The sequence below is a fragment of the Papio anubis genome, chromosome 6 (genome assembly GCF_008728515.1).
Source record: "Papio anubis isolate 15944 chromosome 6, Panubis1.0, whole genome shotgun sequence".
NCBI classification, from domain to species: domain Eukaryota; kingdom Metazoa; phylum Chordata; class Mammalia; order Primates; family Cercopithecidae; genus Papio; species Papio anubis.
Window position 1 is genome coordinate 117,819,864 of NC_044981.1, and position 13,660 is coordinate 117,833,523.

At 39.9% G+C, this 13,660-nt stretch overlaps 1 protein-coding gene across 16 annotated transcripts in view; it reads right to left on the reverse strand.

Annotated features, from left to right (window-relative positions):
- UTRN (utrophin) overlaps window positions 1-13,660 on the reverse strand; it is a 590,704-nt gene that overhangs the window by 128,070 nt on the left and 448,974 nt on the right. For 15 of the 16 annotated variants that reach the window (XM_021936868.2, XM_021936864.2, XM_021936872.2 and 12 more), the window contains one exon: window positions 400-529. In XM_021936868.2, coding sequence (XP_021792560.2) covers window positions 400-529 — 130 coding nt within the window. Of the gene's footprint in view, window positions 1-399; window positions 530-5,985; window positions 6,028-13,660 lie in introns of those variants that run through there. The other variant, XM_021936877.2, reaches the window with a different exon arrangement.

Consider the following 13,660-nt stretch of genomic DNA (forward strand, 5'->3'; position numbering starts at 1 on the left):
CTTATAGACCTTGAAATATTTTATATATTTACTTTTATATTTTAATAACTTCCTACTACTACTTGCAATTATTTATCATGTAACTGGTTTATAAGAAATATAAATTTTTATTTCTTACAGAAATTATTTTTATAGTTACAGTACACTTTTTAGATCAATCCATTTTTTTCTGCAGTTAATTTCCTTTAAAATTGATATTGAGGTATACAAAAATTTTATTTTCTTAATTTAAGAATCTAGATATCTATTAATTAATGACATATTTGAATAAAGTAACACTTAGAAGAAAAGATTTAAATATTAGATACTAAAATGCTATAAGGAAATTTCCTACTTGATTTTGGGTCTTTTGTTCTCCTAGCATGTGTTTTTATGATGTAGTGGAGAAATCAGTCTCACCTGTTTTTGATTGTAGGTTTCTTCTTGGTTCTTCAGGGGCCTCAATCGGCTGATCAGCCAAGAAAACTCGGGCCTGGTCGACAGCATTCAGGACGGAATATTCTTTCTCCTTTAACTCCCGTCTCAGGGCCTTTCAAAAGAGAAGCAAAAGTTGAGTTTGTAACCTCACGTGTTCACCAAATTAAGGGACATCGTCAACTATACCACTTCTGACCACACTTAGCAAGAAAATGACTAATAGCAAGCATTGCAGCTAAGTTAGAAGCCAAAATGTAAATTTTATAGATATGAAGAAAAATACAAAGGAAAAAAGATAATTTCTGTAAAACTTAACTGTACAAAAAAAGAAACAGCTTTAAAATTTTCACCTAAGGGAAATTGTTACAGTGTATTTGAATTTGCGCAAAATGTACTTTTAGGCTTTTCACAAATGTCAGATTGATAAAATATAATAGCCTTTGCTAAGATACTTTTTTCTTGTAAGACTGACTGACAAAAAAATTACATCCAATGATACAGAGAAAGGTAATTTCACAAGTAGCAATAAGAGCCTCTGAAGGGTTTTACATTATTTAGAATCCATTAAGAAAAAAAAAATGAGATAGAAACAAAGTACATACATGAAATCAAAACTAAACCAATGAGAGCACATACAAAACAATCTGCAATTATCTTAAAATATGTTCCATCTCTCATGCTGAGGCAATTACTATTTTTCTTATGTGAAATTTTTCATGCAAATCTATGATTCTCAGAATAGTTTCTCTTTAGCACCTTTGTTCTTTTAAGTGGAGCTAAACTTTCACCCCTGCACCTATAAAAACAAAAAAACTCCTTCAGCGACTGCTGCAAGGTAAGAGTAAATGAAGATTTTCTCAGGTGCAATTTTAATGCTGTTGCCAAATGGAATTTGTTAATATTGTTATCCTCTTAAAATTAAACACATAACCACCTACTGGCTCTAATATTTTGCTTTCAGTGTAGTTTCCTGGCAACCTATTATGAAAAGTCAGACTTTTATTTTCTAAAATACTGAACTTTCATTATATTTTAGAATGAATAAAATATTTCCTTTGGAAGACAACTAAATTTTTAGTAGTATTTGACATCACTATGTTGGGATGTTACAGTATTTGCAGGCTAGATCCTTTTCTTCCGTTGTCAATAAAAAGTAAGAATGAAAAAATCTAGAAATACCAGAATAATCATCTTATGTAAAATATGGATCTAAGCAACACACACACACACACAAACCAATGGTAATGAAGTTGACAGAAACTAATGGGCTACATTTTCTATATCCAGAAAATCTCATGATAGCCTTTAGGAAATCGAAAGATTCAAGGAGGATTTAGCAGTAAATCAAGAGTAGAGTGCTTGATTGAGTAAGGTCATGAAGCATGCACATGCCGCCTGTCACCCTCCTCAAGTACTACTCTAGAAACCACTATTACTGATAATTTTCCTATGCGTGTATAGAGAAGATAAGTCATAACGTGGTAAGCGTACTGGAAAGTGCGTTTGGACTAACCAAAGTGTAGCTTAACCCTCACAGGTGGGGAGGGATGAGAAGAGCTGACAAGAACTAGTGAGAGATAGAGTGACATAAATACTATTTTTTGTGTGTAAGTATTGTCAATATAATTTGACTTTTAAACTACACAATTATTACTTCGATAAAAAATTTAAAATAAAGGAGAAAAGTGAACCAAAAAATCCACAATTAAAATATAGTGATGTAACACAGGATATAGGATAAAATAAAACTTTCTCTAAAATGCAAAGGTACATTTGTATATCTTTTTCCTAGATTCCGTAAAACCGAACACTGACAGCAAGGTAAATCAACTAAATTCGCAGAGCAATTATCACTGATGAGCATTAAATGACTATGTTGGTTGGTGGGGGGTGGAGGCGGGGGCGGGCGGGGATAGCAAACCTTCCACCATCTCCTGTTTAACAAACGCAGCTTGTGAAGAAGTTTCAGGATGTGACATTCAGGAAATTAAAAAAAAAAAAAAGATTATATACATCTGGCACTTAAAACTTTAATATATGGAAATAAAAAGAGACACAAGAGAAATGGAAAAAAATATTTTTAATCCAAAAAAATACACATTTACAAGTCTTGAGCCAGTTCTTTAACTTAGATTATTATGTTATTAGAGCACGAAGCTCTAGAGGAATAAAAATATTCCTAGCATTTACTTCCAAAATCACCTAAAAATATATAATAATGACATGAAAAATCATGCTACTTAAAAATTGTGAAAAATAGTAGGTAATATAGCAAAATTATTTTTTTAAATTTTAGTGGTCAAGATATCTCCCAAACCCACATCTAATCAGTAAATATGGGAGCAGTAAACATTCCTCTTTTTTTTTTTTTTTGAGATGGTGTCTCACTCTGTCACCCAGGCTGGAGTGCAGTGGTGCAATCTCTGCTCATTTGCAACCTCAGGTTCAAGTGATTCTCCTGCTTCAGCCTCTCAAGTAGCTGGGATTACAGGTGCCCACCCCTGCGCCCAGCTAATTTTTGTATTTTTAATAGAGATGGGGTTTTACACCATGTTGGCCATGGTTGGCCAGGTTGGTCTCAAACTTCCAACCTCAGGTGATCCACCTGCCTTGGCCTCCCAAGTGCTGGGATTACAGGTGTAAGCCACCACACCCATCTAGGAGTAGGTTTTGTTTTTTGTTTGTTTGTTTGTTTGAGGCAGAGTCTTGCTCTGTCGCCCAGGCTGGAGCGCAGTGGTGCAATCTCGGCTCACTGCAATCTCTGCCTCCACCTTCCGGGTTCATGCCATTCTCCTGCCTCAGCCTCCTGAGTAGCTGGGACTACAGGCGCCCACCAGCACGCCTGGCTAATTTTTTGTATTTTTAGTAGAGATTGCATTTCACCATGTTCGCCAGGATGGTCTCGATCTCCTGACCTCATGATCTGCCTGCCTCGGCCTCCCAAGTGCTGGGATTACAGGCAAGAGCCACCGAGCCCGGCCCAGGAGTAGTCAAGATTCTTTAAACGCTGTGCAAGCGCTATGCTAGATTTCTTCCTGGGGAAGGGGAAGTCTCAGAAATGTACGGATTTAATGCAAGCCACTGAAGAGAAGGTGAAGACCTTAGAACACCTCTTCACTCTGTTTTATCAAATAGGAGGAAGAATTCACACAATGGCAATTAGAATTTAGCACAAAAGATCAACCAGAAAACAGCAATAGGCAATTATGTAGAAAGAAATTAAAAAATGAGAGAAGACAGGACATAAAGGTAAATGACTGAGAGAAGGAAGAGCAGAGGCAGAACCGGCCCTCAGGAAATATAAAACTACTATGGGCATATATTTCACAGGCAAATCCAGATCTTGTGTTGGAGAAAGAAGACAATATGATCCATGCAACTTAGGTGTACGGTAATTTCTGACTAGGAATTCTAGACTATTAATAGTCCACAAAATGTGCATTGTGTAGGAGTGTGGGGAGGGAAGAGGGCAAAGGAGAGATTTGTCTTTGAACTTCATTTTACATTTCAAAAATTGAAATGGAAATATGTATATATTGGTCTATATATAGAAAGGATACTTTGGAAAACCAACCTATCAACTTCCTTTATGGATGGAATTTTATTAGTTTAACATGGAGACTCTGACAATAGAGTAATCTCTTTGGCTGGCTGTTTGCTCTGCCTGGAAAGCTCTTTTCTGAGATTTAGCCACATCACAGATTCCCTCACCCTTTTTAAGGCCGTCTAGAAGGTGAGGCCCATCCACCTGCCTTATTGAATGTAGCATTCCACCTTTCCCATCCCCTACATTTTCCATTCTCATTATTCTGCTTAACTATCTTTGTATTTCCTAGACCTGTCACCTTCTACTATGCAAGGTAGGTGACATTTCTATATTTCTTGTTCAGTTTCTCTCTTAGGTAAAATATAATCTCCACTAGACTAGAGACTTTTTCCATTTTTGTTCAGCATGGTAAACAACGCACCCAGATTAATGCCATGTCTGGGACCTAGTAGAGCCTTGGGGGATCTGTAATGCTTCCTGGGGGAGGTGGTGCCTAAATTGAGTCTTGCAGAGAGAGGAAGGTACTCCCAGCAAAGGAAACTAAACACTAGCAGAGAATGCAGGAGTGTCACAGTATGTGCCCTCAGGGAACTACAAACATTTCAGTACTCAGAGAGTGGCAGCAGCTCAAGCTGAAGGTGTGGGCGGAGGTCAAGCCACAGAGACCACTGCAATGCACTGAGACTTATGCACTGAGACTCACTCATCCCAATCATGGGCTATGGAAAGTCACTGACAAGTTGGGGGGTACTGTCAGATTTTTATTTTTGTTTTTTATATCATTGTCAGGTCTCCTGGATTCATTAAAAGCAAGTCTGAGTCAGATTCTATTTTCCTTCCTAACCACACTAAACTCATGTGCTTCAGGAAAAAAAAAGAAAAGAAAAAAGAAAGAAATCCTCTCTGTGCAGGGTGCTGGCTGGAGAATGTCTCGTGAACTCCTTTGATATGCCAATGTAGGGAAGTACAGGAGGCAAGCCTGGGCAGGTGGGAACCACGTCAAGTAAGTACAAATACGGGGTTCTGGCCCTCAGGCTAATGCACCACCCAAATATCCTACCAAGCAGCACACATGTAATAATTTTCATTCATATCCTATTTTGTAAATTTAATTTTGTTATTCAATTTGTCCTACTTCAATTATATTTAATTGTATGTCAGACATAGATTTAACTTTCAACAGCTTTACACATATAATCATTTCACCCTTTACCTCTCTCAATTAGACATAAAAGAAAACCTGCATTTCCCAACCACCTGGTGAACACTAATGATAAGATCATTAGACTCCAGCGAGGTGTTTTGTACACAGAGCTACAAAGTGGCATTCAGCTTTAAGTTCCAATATCACGTGACTGATATATGGGCCACCTTAAATACATATAACATAATCTAATTAGAATTTTTCTGTTTTAATGAGTTTATATTTTTATTCAAAACTGTTCTGTTCCAGATAATAACAACTTTTGGTGAGGATGTGAAGAAACAGGAACCTTGATGCTTGTTGGTGGAATGGTAAAATTGCAGCCAGTATTAGTCCATTCTCATGCTGTTAATAAAAACATACCTGAGACTGGGTAATTTATAAAGGAAGGAGGTTTAATGGACTCATAGTTCCACATGGCTGGGGAGTCCTCACAATCATGGCAGAAGATGAAGGAAGAGCAAAGGGACGTCTTACATGGCGGGAGGCAAGAGAGCATGTGCTGGGGAACTCTCCATTATAAAACCATCAGATCTCCTGAGACTTATTCCCTATCACAAAAACAGCACGGGAAAAACCTGCCCCCATGATTTAATTACCTCCCACTGGGTCCCTCCCATGACACGTGGGGATTATTACTATTCAAGGTGAGATTTGGGTGGGGACACAGAGCCAACCCATATCACAGCCACTCTGGAAATCAGTTTGGCATGTCCTCAAAATGTTAAACACAGAATTGTCAACATGACCCAGAAATTCTACACATAGGTATATACTGAAGAAAAAGTAAAACATATGTCCACATAAACACTCTTACATGAATGTTTATAGTAGCCTTATTCATAACAGCCGAAAGATGGAGACAACCCAAATATCCATCACCTGTTGAATGAATAAACAAAATGTGATATATCCATAACACAATGAATGACATCTTATTCATTAATAAAAATGAATGAAATACTGATATATGCTATAACATGGAAGAATTTTAAAAACATGCTCAGTGAAAGAAGCTAAACATGAAAGGGCATAGTGTAAGATTCCATTACCATGCAATGCCCCAAACAGGCAAGTCTATAGAGGCAGAAAGTAGACTGCTGGTTGCTTAAGACTGGAGAACTTGGAGAGTGAGGGGAGGGATAGGAATGACTGCTTATTGGTATGGATGTTCTTTCTGGAATATAAACAAGTTATGGGCCAGGTGCAGTGGCTCACGCCTGCAATCCCAGCACTTTGGGAGGCTGAGGCAGGAGGATCACATGGTCAGGAGTTCAAGACCAGCCTGGCCAATATGGTGAAACCCCATCTCTACTAAAACTATAAAAATTAGCCGGGTGTGGTTGCGGGAGCCTGTAGTCCCAGCTACTCGGGAGGCTGAGGCAGGAGAATTGCTTGAACCCAAGAGGCGGAGGTTGCAGTGAGCTGAGATTTTGCTACTACACTCCAGCCTGGGCGACAGAACGAGACTCTGTCTCAAAAAAAAAAAAAAAAAAAAGTTATGAATCTAGATAGCAATGATGGTGCACAATTCGCTGAAAATACTAAAAGCTCCTGAACTGCACACTTCAAATGGGTAAATATTATGATACTGAAATACTATCTCAATAAGGTTATTGTTAAAATAAAACAATAATTCTGTTTTTTACCCAAAACAATTCTCTAGGTAATGTGCTTCTTTTTTCTTTTTTTTCTTTTTTTTTGAGATGGAGTCTCACTCTGTCACACAAGCTGGAATGCAGTGGCATGATCTTGGCTCACTGCAACCTCTGCCTCCCAGGCTCAAGCAATTCTGTGGCCTCAGCCTCCCAAGTAGCTTGGATTACATGTGTGTGCCACCATGCCTGGCCAATTTCTTTTGTATTTCAGTAGAGACAGGGTTTCACCATGTTGCCCAGGGTGGTTTTGAACTCCTGAGCTCAGGCAATCCACCCAACTTGGCCTCCCAAAGTGCTGGGATTACAGACGTGAGCCACTGCGCCTGGCCTAATTTGTTTCTTTTCTAGTCTTTATCCCCAGTGCATCTGCAAAGTCAGAGCTCATTCTATATATTCAGTACAGGCAATAATAAGGTGGCTGCTCCCACCTCAGTGTTTCTAGAGCACTTCCCATTCCTCTAACACAGCTTATACTGTGTTAATATGCATATATTTTGACCATGCATCTGTTCCCTCCATTAAATTGTGAGTTCTTCCATGGTAACATTCAGGTCTTAATCATTTAAAATCCTCTATTGTACCCACCTAGACATATATAGAAAGCACTCAATAAATGCTTGAGCATAATAAATTAAGGAATAAATGCTTTCAGAATTAAATACTATGTATTTAATATTACAAAATATGTCAGAGCAAGATATAACAAAGTCACCCAATCTGTTCATCTTAAATTGAAATAATTAATGGATTCCAGTTAGGTCTGTATTTTTTAACTATCTATTTTGCAAATTACTGGTAATAATTTTTTGATGTAAAAGTCTGTGCTATTAATAAGTATTTCAGTCTGCTTTTGGTTTTTATTTTAGTAATAGCAAAAATCCTTTTCTCTTTTTAGATAAATAAGGAACTGATCTCACTGTCATGGATGGTATGGATTCACTCTGTCTTCCTCATTTTGTCACATCCTCACCCATGAGGTAACTCCTTAGGGCATGGTTTCAAAATTACTGTCAGTCATTAGAATTGAAGAGTGTTTCCATTATCATGATTGTATATCAAACCTATATAAAACTTATAGCTTAAAACAATGACAATTATTTTTCATGATTCTGTGGGTTGGCAATTTGACCTATTCTTTGGCTGGTATCACCTGGGATTACTGGTGAGGCCACAGTCATCCTGTAGCTTGGATGGGTGGGGCGGGACAAAACAGCCCCACTCACATGTCTGGAAATCATCACTGCCTATTGTCTGGAGTACCTCAGTTTCCCTCTCTGTGGTCTCTAATTGCTCTCCAATATGGTACCTGCTACTCACACTCGGTTATTTAGTATCTGAAATACGACTAGTACAACTGAGGAACTGAATTTTAAATTTTATATCTAATTGTGATTTAAATACAAATGGTTACATGTGCCTAAGTGTTCTTATGTGAGACAGCAAAGCTTTAGAGTTTGCACATCACTGTGTCACATTCTATTGTTTGAAGCATGTCATGAAGCCAGAGCAGATTCAAGAGAATGGAAAAATGCACATCATCTTTTGGTCACAAGAGCAAACATTTCCCTCTGCATAGGAGTGTGGACACAAGGAGGCATGATTCATTATTATAAAAATGTACCACACAGGATAAGCAGGAGAGAGATGGCTGGGCTGAAGATGAGGGTTGGTAATATTTTGTGTAAGTGGTCAGGGAAGACATCCAAAAGATAGTGATATTTTTAAAAAGACTGGGAGGAAGTGAGGGAGCAAGCCATGATCTGGCAAAAGAGTAATCTAGGCAGAGAAAGTGGAAAGTCAAAGGCTCTGAGGCAAGTGCATGCCTCGCTTAGAGACTGGTGCTGTCACAGCTGAGTGAGTGAAGAATGAGGGTGACTGCTTCTGTAAAAATATTTTCTATCAAGGAAATTTGGGAAAGAGTCCCTGTGGTTGATGGGAGAGGCACCTAGCAACCACATACTTCTCTGTGCAGCAGACATTTGGCTACTTGCTGACTCGAGGCTTGGCCATTGAGCTAAAAGTGCTCTTACATGACAACCTGTCACAAAGCTTATGCGTTTTGCATTCTACAGGTTGAGCATCCCTAATCTGAAAATCCCAAATCTGAAATGCTCTAAAATCTGAAACTTGAGTGCTGAAATGATTCCACACCTGATACTCTTGCTTTCTGATGGTTCAAATGTATACAAATGTTAGTGCATGAAATTATTTAAGTATTGTATCAAATTACCTTCAGGCTAGGTGTACAAGGTATATCTGAAACAAATGAATTTCATGTTTACCCTGGGGCCTCATTCACAAGATATCTCATTATGGATACACAAATATTCCAAAATTCCAAAAAAACTGAATTTTGAAACACTTCTGAGCCCAAGCATTTTACACAAAGGATGCTCAGTCCGTAGTAGGTATGTGAAAAGACCTTCAATTCCCCTCCCAGACAAACTGTATAAAGTGAAGTTTTGGCCTCCAAGCAGTAGACCAGCATCAGTTAGAACAAGTGGGAAGATACAAAATAATCTCAAAAAGGAAAACCGAGGCTGGCTGTGGTGGCTCATATCTGTAATCCCAGCACTTTGGGAGGCCAAGGCAGGAGCATTGTTTGAGGCCAGAAATTTGATACCAGCCTGGGCAACATAGCTAGACCTCATCTCAGTAACAACAACAAAAATTAGCTGAGACTCCTATAGTCTCAACTACTCAGGAGGCTGAGGCAGGATTGCTTGGCTCCAGGAGTTTGAGGCTACAGTGAGCTAGGATGGCGCCACTGCATTCCAGCCTAGGCAACGGAGCAAGACCCTGTCTGAAAACAACAACAACAAAGGGAATACTGAAATAGTGTTTTAGAAGCTTCATGCTCTGAGGTGTTTAGTAGAAGAAGATATCATGCCAAATACCTCAAGAGTCAAAAATAACAACTGGAGAGCACAATGATTATCTTGAGTCCAAAAGAAAACATTCACATTTTCTCCCATCCTTAGGCAGCATTAAAGTATATAATAGATTTTCCAACAAATATTTCCACCAAAAAAAAATTTTTAAGTACAAATATATACAATATATAAAAAACATGCTAGGCATAAGAGAAGGCAACAATCAGCTATAAACCCATTCTTTAAGAAACTTATAGTCTAAAGGGGAAGAGAGAATACTAGCCCAGAACGTGGTTAAGTGCCACAAATCTTTGAAAGAGGTACGCATGGGGTACCAAGGAGCCTCATTATGAATAAGTACACAGAGGAGGGAGGGAGTTCAACCTTCTCAAATACACACGAACTGTGTGTTGAAAAAAAAAATTGTAACTAGCTTAAAGGTAATAAGGTGGAAAGCAACTCAAGAAAACAAATAGAATAAATACATTTAAGGTAATGTAGTCTCTCATGGCTTTTCCAATTGTGTACCTTCCAAATACTTACTTAAAACTAAATGAAGCTCTTGAAATGGCAGATTAATGAAGACCTGATTGTAAATATCAGAATGTAGCTACTAAAAATCACAGTTTCCATTCTCAACAGAATTTCTAAGAGCCCAAATTCACTTTATTGAAGACATCTTTCCTCCTGTCCCACTCTCTGACTCCTTCGAACTCAGCGTGCTCTTTGGATGCTACAGGTGTGCCTCTGAGTGCCAGGCAGCCGAGTATTGCTGCTTATTCACTTTAAATATCTATAGAGAGATTCCCAATTATCCTCCTTTAATGGTCTGGGAACATTTCTCCCCACTTGCTATAACTTAGTGGGAAGGACAAGAGATTAAAAGATAAGAAGGTATAAAGAAGTGACTGGCATGGCTTAGGGTAGAAATACTCAGAAGTCAATCAGCTGCTCTTCATTTTCTTCATAAGCGTGCCATCAGTTCACCACAATGGCTGGGTTGCTGACATCACTGACTGAGACCGAATCCTGCAAATCTTTTAATAAGAAAATAGGGTCTAAGAGAATTGGAGGGAAGAGGGGAATCCCTGCTAACCCCTTCTGTCCTAAACTAGCAGTTGGTCATATGGACTGAGCTAAGAACAGACAAAATGCAAACATGTGGGTGTGAACTAAATCCTGGGGTCAACCCCCTTCTTTAAATAGCAACTCTTTCCTATGCTTTCTTCAATCTAAAGCCATTATCCAAATCGTCCGTATATCAAACATCAAACTTTGCTAGCACGCACTTTTCTTAAAATTTTCTAAATTACAAAATTAAAATGATAGATAAATCAGATCCTGTCTTCTGTTTAAAATCCTCCCATGGCTTCCTGTTGCACTTAATTCTAAACTTCCTCCCAAGGTCTGGACCCTCCCCACTCTCTGATGTCATCTCCTAATACACCCTCATCTCTAGCTTCAAAGTCCTTATTTCTGTTCCTAGAACATGCCAAGTTATTTCTTCCTCATGGTCTTTGCAATTCAGAAGGCTTTTGCTTCAAATTTTCTTTCTTTCTTTTTTTTTTTTTTTTGAGATGGAGTTTTGTTCTTGTTGCCCAGGCTTGAGTGCAACAGCACCATCTTGGCTCACCGCAACCTTCGCCTCCTGGGTTCAAGCGATTCTCCCGCCTCAGCCTCCCGAGTAGCTGGGATTACAGGCAGGTACCACCATGCCCAGGTAATTTTTTGCATTTTCAGTAGAGACGGAGTTTCTCCATGGTCAGGCTGGTCTCGAACTCCCGACCTCAGGTGATCCACCTGCCTCAGCCTCCGAAAGTGCTGTGATCACAGGCATGAGCCACTGCACCTGGCTTTGTTTCAAATTTTCAATAGCGGTGCTCCTTCTCATTAGATTTCAGCACTCAGTATATCCTTTGGATTAATGAATAAAAAAAAGAATAAACTGGCATAAAAGAAAATGTGGAACCTCAGGAGGCCATTGTTAGAAGAGGATCAAGGAAGGAAAACTCCTGCAAAACGGGAGCATTTCATACAAAGTAGGTCTGTGGAAGAAAGCAGCATGGAGCAACTCCGCAGCAGGAGAGCGAAGCAGTCTTCCCTTCCAGCCCCCATAGAAGAGATTATTGTCTCAAGACAACATCTGTGTTGTTTTGCTTTCTTAACAATCTCATTGACCCTCACTGGTGAAAGTCAAAGAAATCCACAGGAGTCACCCCTTTTGACCCTTTAGGGATCCGGCTCCAATGCCACCTGCACCAGCAGCATGAACCACAGCCTTCCCTCCCGGTGATCCAGCATTCACCACACTCCCTCACCTTTTTGCTAACCTGACTCTGGTGCCAGACTGAGCCCTCATGAAAGGCTGAAATTTGTGCCAGAGCAGGTATAGTGGAAAGGCAATACATTTTTGTATGAATGAATGAGATGTTAAAAATGCCGTTCTGCAGTAAAGTAAAACCAGATAAAGATTTGCAGCCAAAGCCTTAGGTACAGTCCAGTCCACACCACACAGGCACATCCTTACCCATCCTGTGCCCACGAGCCCTTACTTGGGTTTGTCTCTTAAATTCTCTGCATGTTAATCATCTCTCTCATTTTACTAACTTCACTGGTGAGACAGTGAATGAAAAGATATTTTGAAACTATTCAGGGCTGTAGAATAAAAAATTACTTTTTTTAAGAGACAGGGTCTCACTCTGTTGCCCAAGCTGGTACGCCATCAAAGCTCACTGCAGCCTTGAACTCCCAGGCTCAAGTGATCCTTCTGCCTCAGCCTCTTAAGTAGCTAAACTACTTGCATGCCACAATACCAGGCTTTTTGTTTGTTTGTTTGTTTGTAGGGACAGGGTCTTACTATGTCAACCAGGCCAGTCTTGAACTCCTGGCCTCAAGTAATGCTCCTGACTCTTCCTCCTAAAGCACTGTAATCCCAGTGCTTTAGGAGGAAGAGTCACACCCAGCCCATTACTATTAAAATGATGCTAATCTAAAATTCTACCATGTTTCTCAGCTCTTCTCTCAGACTGAATTTCTTTCCAAAGCCTCTGTTCACTCTTACTTGTAGAGGAAGGTTCTAGCCATTTTACTTAGAGCTTTAGTTGACCAACGCCAGAACAAAGCCCTCCATTTGCAGGAACATCTGAAAGTAGATGACTTAACTCTTCTAAGGGCTAAATTATTTAATTATGAAAAAAATGGGCTGGCTGTGGTGGTTCAGGCTGGGCGCAGTTGCTCATGCCTATAATCCCAGCACTTTGGGAGGCTGAGGCAGGCGAATCACGAGGTCAGGAGTTCGAGACCAGCCTGGCCAACATGGTGAAACCCCTGTCTCTATTAAAAATACAAAAATTAGCTGGGTGTGGTGGCAGGCACCTGCAATCCCAGCTACTCGGAAGGCTGAGGCAGGAGAGTCGTTTGAACCCAGGAGGCAGAGTTTGCAGTGAGCCGAGATCGAGCCATTGTACTCCAGCCTGGGCAACAGAGCAAGCCTTCATCTACAAAATAAAAATAAAAATAAATTAACTTTTAAGTTTAACAGCAGTAGGGGTGCTTAATAATGCCTGATAGGGGCTCTTTCCATTTTGGTTGTAATTGATTCTTGGGGAATCCTTCTTTCTAAGTTTTTAGTAAGATTAAGTCTCCTAGTTGAATGGGGGAGTTAATCCTTTTCCTTGTGGGAGGAGGTTGCGTTTCCTTTCCATATGGTTGAAGAGCCTTTTGAACCTGGCCTAAGTTGATCATCTATGTGTCTCTTCATCAAACAGAAGGTCTAACATTCAAAAGGGTCTTCCAAGCTGCTCAGGCAATCCAGCCTCCCATTGCTGCTGCTCTTGAGCTCGGTTGGCCAGGCCGGGCGCTGAACTGTCGGGAGCCCAGGCCATAGGGCAGCCCCTGCCTTCTGCAGTGTAAGGTGCCGGGCCTCCCGCGGCTCTCTGCCGACAGGCAATGGGCGGGCAGG